The sequence below is a fragment of the Phragmites australis genome, chromosome 5 (assembly GCF_958298935.1).
Source record: "Phragmites australis chromosome 5, lpPhrAust1.1, whole genome shotgun sequence".
Classification (NCBI taxonomy): domain Eukaryota; kingdom Viridiplantae; phylum Streptophyta; class Magnoliopsida; order Poales; family Poaceae; genus Phragmites; species Phragmites australis.
This window is the reverse complement of record NC_084925.1, coordinates 31473311-31483834: the sequence shown is the minus strand read 5'-3', so window position 1 is coordinate 31483834 and position 10524 is coordinate 31473311. Positions and strand designations below refer to the sequence as shown.

The 10524-nt window shown below is 43.5% G+C and overlaps 1 protein-coding gene across 3 annotated transcripts; it reads left to right on the top strand.

Annotated features, from left to right (window-relative positions):
* Positions 1–2217: 2217 nt before the first annotated feature.
* On the top strand, positions 2218–8246 carry LOC133919240 (4-hydroxy-3-methylbut-2-en-1-yl diphosphate synthase (ferredoxin), chloroplastic-like). 3 transcript variants are annotated; one of them, XM_062363577.1, is made up of 20 exons: positions 2218–2369; positions 3328–3587; positions 3723–3880; positions 4026–4132; positions 4207–4307; positions 4389–4465; positions 4559–4678; positions 4755–4985; positions 5416–5532; positions 5661–5735; positions 5812–5889; positions 6105–6164; positions 6253–6315; positions 6418–6562; positions 6685–6826; positions 6988–7065; positions 7151–7310; positions 7535–7633; positions 7718–7822; positions 8000–8246. In XM_062363577.1, exons 2-20 carry the CDS (start codon positions 3365–3367, stop codon positions 8099–8101), a joined length of 2241 nt encoding a protein of 746 aa, XP_062219561.1. In that variant the 5' UTR covers positions 2218–2369; positions 3328–3364; the 3' UTR covers positions 8102–8246. The 3 variants fall into 3 exon arrangements, with proteins under 3 accessions (XP_062219561.1, XP_062219560.1, XP_062219562.1); XM_062363576.1 differs by having other exon boundaries at positions 2222–2369; positions 3318–3587; XM_062363578.1 differs by lacking the exon at positions 2218–2369 and adding an exon at positions 2400–2474 and having other exon boundaries at positions 3318–3587.
* Positions 8247–10524: the final 2278 nt, after the last annotated feature.

Sequence of the window (10524 nt, the reverse complement as noted above, 5' to 3'; positions counted from 1 at the left end):
CATCTCCATCATTAGACTATCCGATGAATATATATTTAGCATCCGAGCCAACTGCATTCTCTCTATATAAATTGCTCCGGTGTAAACATTCGGTGCACATCACTTCATCACTAGACTATCCGATGCCTTGAACTTCGTTCTGCCTCTTTACACTGTTTATTGTCTGGTGTAGCCTTACTTCATCACCGGACCTTCCGACGTGTTGATCTTCGATCTTCCATGCTTGCAACCTTCTCTAGTGGAAATGCTTCGGTGTGCATCTTTCTCTGATCAACGGACTATCCGGTGGGTTGTTTTATTTTTCCTTTTGGACAGAAACACTCCGGTGTTGCCATACTTTGATCACCGAACTATTCGGTGAGGCTTAGTCTTTATTCTTCAACACGTCACTCTTCTCTGGAAAAATTGCTCCGGTGAGCACACTTGCTAATTACCGGACCTTCCGGTGAGGTCTTCAGGCCTCTCTCCCCCTTTGTCAAATATGCTCCGGTGAGCTCAACATCCACAACACCAGACCATCCAGTGAAGCAAATTTTCCTAGGACTTCTTCAATTCGACCAAACTTTATCCCGGCTATGGTGGCTTCTTAATGTATTGTATCTATGAAACCTACTAATGTATATTCTTGACCAATATGTTAGTCCCATTGACTATATTGTCATTAATCACTAAAATCACAATTATGACCTAAGAGAGTCATTTTCGCTACACTATAATAAATATCGGAACAAGCCTACAGGTCCAAACTTTCGTCGAGCGAAGGTCAGTATAGTGTTAATCTGTTTCTTTGGCAAGGTTCTATGGTTTTCCAACTCATTGTTAATGCACTTGTTTGAGAACCATTTTTTTCCATGTCAGTAATGGTGGCAGTTGTATCAGATCTAGAACAAAGTATGCTAGGTCCAGCTTGGGCCCTGATGTGCTTTGTGCATCTGATGGTTCATTGAGGTTGGGTATTATGCACAATTCATTGATATGTATTGCAACTCCTAAAAGTACATCTTGAAACACAGGTGCCTAGCTCTTGGACCTTCATCCTATACTTCCTGTACACCATCTATCCTCGTTAAGGATCATACGAGTCGCATAGGTAGAATGTGCTATAGTACCACTTGTCAGCACAAACTGTAGACGTCAGCTGAAACCGTGAAACTCTATTGTCACATGTCCTATACTACCGGTCACGTGCACGACCAGCATAGCTATTGTTAGCTGACTTATCCAATCGACTGAAGAATTCTTTGCAGCATGTGTCATGCAACATATCTGACATCAACCATAAACATAAAAAAAATCATATACACCGTTTATACTTTCCCACGCCAACCACTTCCCCCATCCAAAGGCAACGCCGACGGTTCAGATGCAGGAACACAAATTGCCGAAAACAAATGCGATTTCTCGCCAAGGAAAAAGAGCAGGAACAGGTGAAGAATCGGTGACCCGGGATGCACGTCCTTCTTGCCTTGAACATGTGGCTTGGACGACTGCATCTAGAGTCCCATAACATTTTCTCTCGTCGTCATGGCAAAGTCAGAGGCACAGAGCACGGCGGCTCGCCATGACACACAACAGAAAAAATGCCCATTCAAAGTCCAGTGTTGGATTTCACGACACATGGGAAGAATCGTTGAGCTGCCGCCGTAGAATCAAATACAAAAGTGGAACAAAAATTATATTCAGAAAAATGAACGAAATAAAAAAAATTCGCGAAAAAAGAAAAAAAGATCACATCTTCCACGAACATTCTTGAATCTCCGCCTCTCCCAGCAGCGACATCGATCACAAATTTTTCTTGGCCTATACACAACCTCGAGCGAGCAAACAAAAATGAAAAATAAAATTGCCACGGTAAAATAACAGCGTACCCTCGCAAAAAAAGAAAAAAAGAAAAACAGCAGCACGTACGGCAGCGAGCGAACAAATACCGCTAAAAAAATTTCCTTTCGTAAAAAATAAACGGCGCGTGTCGCATGGGAAAACGACGGACACGATAAAATCATGGCGGGGAGCGCCCCGAACTCCACTTCCACACCTGCGGCCCCTCGCCCGCCGCGCCTCCCCGCACCGTGTCCACATGCACCTGCGCGCCGAAGGCCGAAGCGCGCGTTCCCGGGCCCGCGACATCAGTGGGATAGGACCCGATCCGCGTCCAAGGCCCGGCGCACGCGGCGGCCCGGGGCGGCCCCCGTGGCTATCCGGTTGAAACCCACCACGAACTCGCGTGCCACTACCACGAGCTCCTCTTCCCGGCTGCTTGGAAAAAAAAAAAAAAAAACTCGCGCACGCGCGATCCGCCCCGCTTGTTGTGGTCGCCGAAAGGGAGGGGGGCGCGGGGAAGGCGTCACGACAAGGAGCTGCGTGGTCTGGTAAGATTTTCTAGCTTGCTGCCTCCGATATCCGATCGCGTGGGTCGTGCTGTGGTGCGGCGGGATTCGTGCTTGGTTTAGCTGAATTCTCTCGTGCAGCTTGGGGTAGGCAGCTGAATCAGTGCTGGGTGCTGCAGGAGTTGAATTTGGTGGATGCTTGCTTTGCTTTGCTTTGGGGGATTTTGATGTTGTGTGTGGGAGGATTTTAGCTGCCCGCTCACAGTTTTTTTTAGATAAAGGAATTAGTTCCGGCCTTTTGTATCCTCCGATGCATACAGTCCCAAAAAGTTTATTACAAAGCCACAACCTTAACAATTAAGGACCCAAAGGAAAAAAGGCCACCTATAACACTAGTAAATTATTGTTCATTGTTCAATATTACACAGACTCGTTATCATCATTAACAGAATAATCTGTAATTAAGCCGCCACCCATGTTTGGCAAACATATCCATCGCTACCACCTCTAAAGCTTGAGACGCCCTCAAGAAGTCTTCCCTTTGACCCTCCCTCTGTAGCAACCTCCAAAATCGCAGCCAGTAGGTTCCCCTGAAAATTGCCCGCTCACAGTTGGTTTGCCAAGTTGCAATTTGATTGAATTCAGTCGAATTCTCCTTGGGTTAGGAGGGTTTTGAACTGAGCATTTCTCCCGTCGTTTGCCACAAAGGATCTACGCCATTTTCGTCTTCGGATTAGTTTTCTTTTTCTTGTTTCTTTCACCATCAAAGGCGCTTTGGTTCGAGCTTGCTAGTTTTTGTTTGCGGTTTATTATGTAAAACCTGTTGTCAATTCAGCGCAGGAATTGTTTAATACTGTCGTTTGGTAGTAGCACACGCCGTACTTGTCGTGTTATTGCTTACCGAGCAATCGGGCGATATTCCACTTGTGCCAGTTAAAAGCCACAAGGACAGAAAGCCTGTGCTCACCTCTATTATTGGTTGCCTTGCAGGTGTTTGTAGGATTGCCTAAGTGAGCTCCTGCTGCTTGCACATAACCATGGCCACCGGCGTTGCGCCAGCTCCTCTCCCACATGTCAGGGTCCGTGATGGTGGCATCGGTTTCACCAGGAGCGTCGACTTTGCGAAGGTCTTGTCGGTTCTCGGCACCGGCACTCTGAGGTCAGGCTCCTCGAAGGGCAGGGCGCTCGTGGTGAGGAGCTCGAGTGCAGGTTCCGATACCATGGAGCTCGAGCCATCTTCAGAAGGAAGCCCACTTTTAGGTATAATTTTCATACTATAGTCTCCTTGCACGTTTATATATGTGTGATTGTGTATTCATGTCAAGGGATTTGTCCCAGATTTAATCTATGCGCTCTTTATCTAACTGAACGAATTTTCTGTTCTATGTCCTTCAGTTCCAAGGCAAAAGTACTGTGAATCTATACACCAGACCAGGAGAAGAAAAACTCGAACAGTGATGGTGGGGAATGTCCCACTTGGCAGTGATCATCCCATAAGGATTCAAACCATGACGACTTCAGATACCAAGGATGTTGCCAAAACCGTAGAAGAGGTGCATCGCATCTGAAATTCATGTTAATTGTTCTCAGCATTCTCTGTACAGTATGGATGTTGGAAATGAATTACTCGCCCTTTTTCAGAAGCTTTCTGTTTTGTGCCTAGGAAACTAACGAACTATGTAATTTGCACCGTTTCAGGTGATGAGGATAGCAGATAAAGGAGCTGATTTTGTTAGAATAACTGTCCAGGGTAGGAAGGAAGCTGATGCCTGCTTTGAGATCAAGAACACTCTTGTTCAGAAGAAGTAAGCGGTCATTTTCCACACATTGAGTGAGTTCACATGAACGAGTCCTCACATTTTTCTTTGTTCTTATACAGTTACAACATCCCCCTGGTGGCCGATATCCATTTTGCTCCTACAGTAGCTTTGAGAGTGGCAGAATGCTTTGACAAAATTCGTGTCAACCCAGGAAATTTTGGTGAGCGAAATCTTTATTTTTCTCGTTTTAGTGTTAACTATGTTCTGAACATTTAGCAAATGCCTAGAACTGTACTTGCAGCTGATCGTCGTGCCCAATTTGAAAAGCTGGAATATACTGATGACGATTACCAAAAAGAGCTTGAGCATATCGAGAAGGTTGAGAATCTATCACTCTCTTACTCTTGTTTCAATCATTAGAAATATATCACATGCTATCTTACTTGCAGAGCCACTATATTATTATTTCAGGTATTTTCTCCATTAATTGAGAAATGCAAGCAGTATGGAAGAGCGATGCGTATAGGAACAAATCATGGCAGTCTTTCTGACCGCATAATGAGCTACTACGGTGATTCTCCACGGGGAATGGTGATTATCTCATTTCTAAGGATATTTTTAACTATCAGTCGATAGGATGTTTGACATGTTCTGCATACTATCGCAGGTTGAGTCTGCTTTGGAATTTGCCAGGATATGTCGGAAGTTGGACTTCCACAATTTTGTATTTTCAATGAAAGCCAGTAACCCTGTTGTCATGGTCCAAGCATATCGCTTGCTTGTAGCTGAAATGTATAACCTAGGATGGGATTATCCCTTGCACTTGGGAGTTACAGAAGCTGGAGAGGGTGAAGATGGGAGGATGAAGTCAGCTATTGGCATTGGAACACTTCTTATGGTAATAGCATCACTACTTTGTTGTGTTGTATAAAATTAAATCACTACTCTGGAAATTAAATGAACCACATGAAAATGGTGGCTTCTTACTTTTTGGAGCTAATAGTTGGAAGCTTTGAGGATGAATATTTTGACAATTTGTTTTTTGGCATTCAGCTCCATAGCATGACGTGGTTATGGTACTAAATTAGCTAAAATCCTAAAATCTGCGATTCCCTTGAGTTATTTGCTCACTTTGTGGTACCATGTTTGTATAAGTTGTATATGGTGTATTTCGAGACCTTTGCCATGCTATACACTGACACATAATAGAAGTACAAGACAAGCAGTTTACTGTAAATCGATTGACTTGTGTATACCAGCAAGTTCGAATTATACATGTAAACGACAGAAAGAAACGTGGACTATATCTTCTGCCTGTTATATTACAGGACGGTTTGGGTGACACAATCCGAGTCTCCCTCACAGAACCACCAGAAGAAGAGATTGATCCTTGCCGGAGATTGGCAAATCTTGGGACACAGGCTGCAAACCTTCAGATAGGGGTGGTAATGTGCTTTCACTTTCCCTAGTTTTCCACTTATTCGGTCACCATATGGAAAATATCAGTCCTTACTAATTGTGCTTTCCTTTAAGCATTTCTTTAATTCTTTTGGTATCTATCTTGTTATCTTAGGCTCCATTTGAAGAAAAGCACAGGCATTATTTTGATTTCAATCGTAGAAGTGGTCAACTGCCTTTGCAAAAGGAGGTTGGTTAAAATATAATTCCAGTCTTATCAGAAAAAATAATAGTGCTCGATTTCTTATCGGTTGCTCTTATGGCAGGGTGAGCAAGTAGACTACAGAAATGTTCTGCATCGTGATGGCTCTGTACTGATGTCAGTTTCCTTGGATCAGTTGAAGGTAACTCGCACCTTTCATACTCTTTTTGTGAACTTTTCTGGAATGTATGTAACTCACAAAAAGATATTTCAGTGCGATAACATTGATTTTATAATCCACACCACGTTAGCTTCAGTACTCCCTACTAAGAATGAATGTTGCAGTAACCACACTTTATTGATTAGTCATCTGAATAAGTGTGCTCTTTAATGATGAAAGCATCTTTTATTTGCCAGGCTCCTGAGCTCCTTTATAGGGCTCTTGCAGCGAAGCTTGTGGTTGGCATGCCTTTCAAGGTCTGTTCTATAGTTTAATGTGCTTTCTCATGACCTATTTTTAGTGGGACATCAGTTTACACTAATTTATTTCTTCTCTGAGCATCAGGACCTGGCAACTGTAGATTCCATTCTTTTGAGGGAGCTCCCCCCTGTAGAAGATGTTGAAGCTGTGAGTTACACCAACATTTCTTTACCCCCTTCGCAAGTGCATATTTGTATAACGCTCTATTCCCTTTTTTCGATGATTGCTATAATTTGTAAATTTATACAGAGGCTTGCACTCAAAAGATTAGTTGACATCAGCATGGGTTTGTTGACCCCCTTATCGGAGCAGTTGACGAAGCCACTCCCACATGCAATTGCGCTCGTCAACCTTGATGAACTGTCAAGTGGTGCACACAAACTTTTGCCAGAAGGTAGTGATTTGAATTAGACTATGATATTATTCTTTTGTGATTTTTTTCCCGATATTGTATATAGTATGTTGTTTCGCCTAGTTTCATGAGACTTTTTCCTTTTTCTTTTTGTGTGTGTGTAGGTACTAGATTAGCTGCCACTCTTCGTGGAGATGAATCATACGAGCAGCTAGATATCCTTAAGGGTGTTGATGATATAACAATGTTGCTACATAATGTTCCGTATGGCGAGGAGAAGACTGGCAGAGTACATGCTGCTAGGAGGTAAGCAAACACAAGGGGTCAGATAAAATTCTCTATTCAACTAGTCAAAGCTTTTTATTAGGAATTAATTTTAATGATCATACTTAACAATATAAATGTTCTCTAAGTTATTTTTCCTTTGTTTTGTTTGCCTAACTTTTATAAGTATTCTTGTTTTGCAGGTTATTTGAGTACTTACAAACCAATGGCTTGAACTTTCCTGTAATCCATCACATAGAGTTCCCTAAAATCATCGATAGGTGACTGTCAATATTCCTATTTTCTCCTCCTTGGAATTGTCGAGTCCTTGTTTTCTTGTGCTTATTCTACTCCAACTGAGTGCAGAGATGATCTTGTCATTGGTGCTGGGACCAATGTTGGTGCTCTTTTAGTTGATGGTCTTGGTGATGGTGTACTTCTTGAAGCTGCTGATCAGGAATTTGAATTCTTGAGGGACACATCTTTCAACTTGCTTCAGGGTTGCAGGATGCGCAACACAAAGACTGTAAGTTGACGAATTCTTTCTTTAATGTATATGGATAGCTCTATTTGTAGATCCACTGGGCAAGATGTTCCACTCCTTGAGAGGGTTGTCATGAAAAAAGCAATAGCACTCTCCTTATCACAAAAAACCTTCCAAAATCAACCAAACAAAAACAACTGTTGATATTTCTCTTCTGAAAATATAATTTTATTGAAGTGATTGCTGCCTATTGACTAATATTGCAGGAATACGTGTCTTGTCCTTCTTGTGGGCGAACACTCTTTGACCTTCAGGAAGTCAGCGCTCAGATTAGAGAAAAGACCTCTCATCTGCCAGGCGTCTCGGTGAACTCTCTTACACATAATGGTTTCCTTCTTCTAACAATATATCCTCCTAATCAACTGTATACATACGTATTTGCTTGGTAGATTGCTATCATGGGTTGTATTGTCAATGGGCCAGGAGAGATGGCCGATGCCGATTTCGGGTACGTTGGAGGTGCTCCCGGAAAGATCGACCTTTACGTTGGCAAGGTAATCATTCACCATTCTACTGTGTTGTTGAGCAATATCTGTACATTCATATATGTTCACGATTCTCACAATCATGTGAACTCGTCATAGGATGAAAAAAAATGCTCGTTCCCCTGAAATCCAGTCTTAAAGCTACTATTTCCTTCCCACTAAACTAGTGTATCTTTGTTGCCGCAGACCGTTGTGCAGCGCGGCATTGCCATGGAAGGTGCTACTGAAGCTTTGATTCAGCTCATCAAGGACCATGGCCGATGGGTGGATCCTCCTGCCGAGGAGTAGGCTGTAGCCTGCAGTTTATTTGTAAAGTGAACAATGCAGTTACTGAGAATACAGTGTATTCACATCATACACATTTTGTACATCAATTGAGAAAATAAAAGTAGAAATAGGGTAATGAAAAGAGATATATAATTTAGATAGGTTATATGATATTATTCGGCACATAACCTATAACTAAATCGTCAGACATTCTTGACAAAAAGCTCTGTAGTTGTCACTCCAAATTCTAGCAGGTCAGTCTGATCTCTTCCCTTTGATCTTTCTTTTGTGACAGCCTCTAAAATCTGAACTAATATGTGTCTTGAAGAATGCCTTTATCAAGATTCCTTCATGCTGACAGGCGTTTTGCTTTTGTCAATGCATCCTCGTCATCTTGAGTTGCACACGCCTGCTGGATCATTGGCCACCAATGTTACCTTTCAAAACAGAGAACCTATTTATCTCCAGGTAGCACTTCAAATGGCTCATCCAGTCTCTTAACAACATCAAGAGCCTAGAGTACAGCTGCCATAACATGATTGGACATATTCGGCTTAATGCCGTCTGCTTTGCATAGAGTCTGCAGCTTGTTCCTAGCAAAGGAATGGAAGGCAGTGCAGGGCGTTTTTATTTTTGCTGGCACCTCAGCCTCCATTACAGTCTGCCCTGTAGTTGATTGCCTCAATTGAATTTTTTATGCCAAAAGATCTAGGCTTGCATCTTTGCTACTCTTCGTTACTGCCTTCTGAGATCTGCTGCACCCTTGGCTCACAACCTTGAACAAATCTTCGGCATAGGAGAAAATAGCTTTGCCCGGCTTAGCAACCTCCGCCAGTTCTGACAGCCCTGGCCCAGCGTTCTTCAGTTGCTCCGTCGGCCCCTCAGAGGCCGCCCCAGGACCTCCAACAATGAGCTGATTGACTCACTCGGCTAGCGCCCTGCATAGCAAAGAGTCCCCTACAATAGAGACGCTGGAGACCAAAGCATCCCTCTTTTGTGCCACGCCATGTGCTGCTACCTCTTCATGGGCCAGCAGCTCTGGTTGCTGCGTAGGGGCCAGAACATCAATCTGTAGTGTAGACATCACCGCTTCGACAGACCCTCGAGCACGCAGAGGTAGTTGGAAGTCATTTTTTCTCGGTCCGGCTCTAGAGACAAGACCGCGACGTCCACCAAGGATCCATCGTGATTTGCAACTGACAACTCCTACTTGGGCTCAACCGACAAGCATGACGGAGCCATTGTTCACCGATTTCGGATGGTCACTCACCGCTGCCACCTGAGATGACATGGCAGCGGCAGTAGCAACCAGGATGGTGTCTGCTGCCTTGTTCACAAACCTTCCTAGACTCTCCACGCCCTGAACCTCCACAGCATCATCTCCCAGACTGTCCATGCACAGTGAAGGTTCACCTGATTCCTGAACCGCAGCAAAAAGAGGCAAATCCATAGGTTCCTCCTGCACAATAGCAATCTTACCATCCATGACCGAGTCATTGAACAATTCATTCTCCACATGCATCATCGGCTTCCTCAATCACCCGGTCAGCTTCCTGATGAAGAAGAGACTCTACAACTGTTAAAATAGCCTCATCAACAAGAGCTTCCATATGTACTTAGTACTCCTTATCAGGGACAACAGAACCAGCCCTTGCAAAAGGCATAACCTCGACATTGACACTGTCAATTGTGTCCAATCCATCCATCAGTTGCAAATTTTGCACTTCTTCCTGCATAGTATCCTCCTTGTGAGTAATGTCATGTGTTTTTGGAGAGTCCTCCTTATCAATTATTTTCGGGCGCTTAGGATCTCTATCGGCATCTTTGTAATTCTCTTTGTCTTTCGGATCTTCCATGTTGTCATCTCCTTCAAATGAATCTATGCTAACAGACCCAGCAGCCCCGCCACCACCACTTAAAACCGATTCAACCTTGAAAAAAATCTCGTAAATGCCATCATCAACCTCAATATCAGTCGCGTTTGAGATATGTTTAGCATCCGTTACGACAACCAGGAGATGCACCACTCCAGTGTTTCTAGTGGTCACCATATCAACCTTTTGGGTGGCACCAAGGATAGTACCAACAGCCCACAAAGGTAAGAAAGAGCATATCTGAGAAGGTACTCCATACACCTTGACCCAAACCTTCTGCAGATAGTCCACATGCTCAATTTTTTGTTCCCATTCCTCAAAAGCCATGACACCTTCATTGTTGTCAGTCATAACTTTCTTGATTGCAATCATCCATTGGAGTTCCACTCTACATGGGAAAGGCATCACGTACATATTTTCACTGTGTTCCTGAACATTCCATTGCCATTTTACGGGGATCAGCCTTTCCAACTCCGCTTTCACCAAGTCAGTAGGTACCATCGCTTCCGTGATGCGAATAAAAGCCGTAGCTGACTCCTTTTTAGGTATCTTTGCAGTGCCTTTGTAAGG

Bases quoted from the DNA above. Each gene is read 5' to 3' on its own strand.
- LOC133919240 (XM_062363577.1), top strand. From the start codon at position 3,365: ATGGCCACCGGCGTTGCGCCAGCTCCTCTCCCACATGTCAGGGTCCGT. The intron at 5,533-5,660 runs GTAATGTGCTTT...TTGTTATCTTAG, and splicing joins CAAACCTTCAGATAGGGGTG to GCTCCATTTGAAGAAAAGCA. The intron at 5,736-5,811 runs GTTGGTTAAAAT...CTCTTATGGCAG, and splicing joins AACTGCCTTTGCAAAAGGAG to GGTGAGCAAGTAGACTACAG.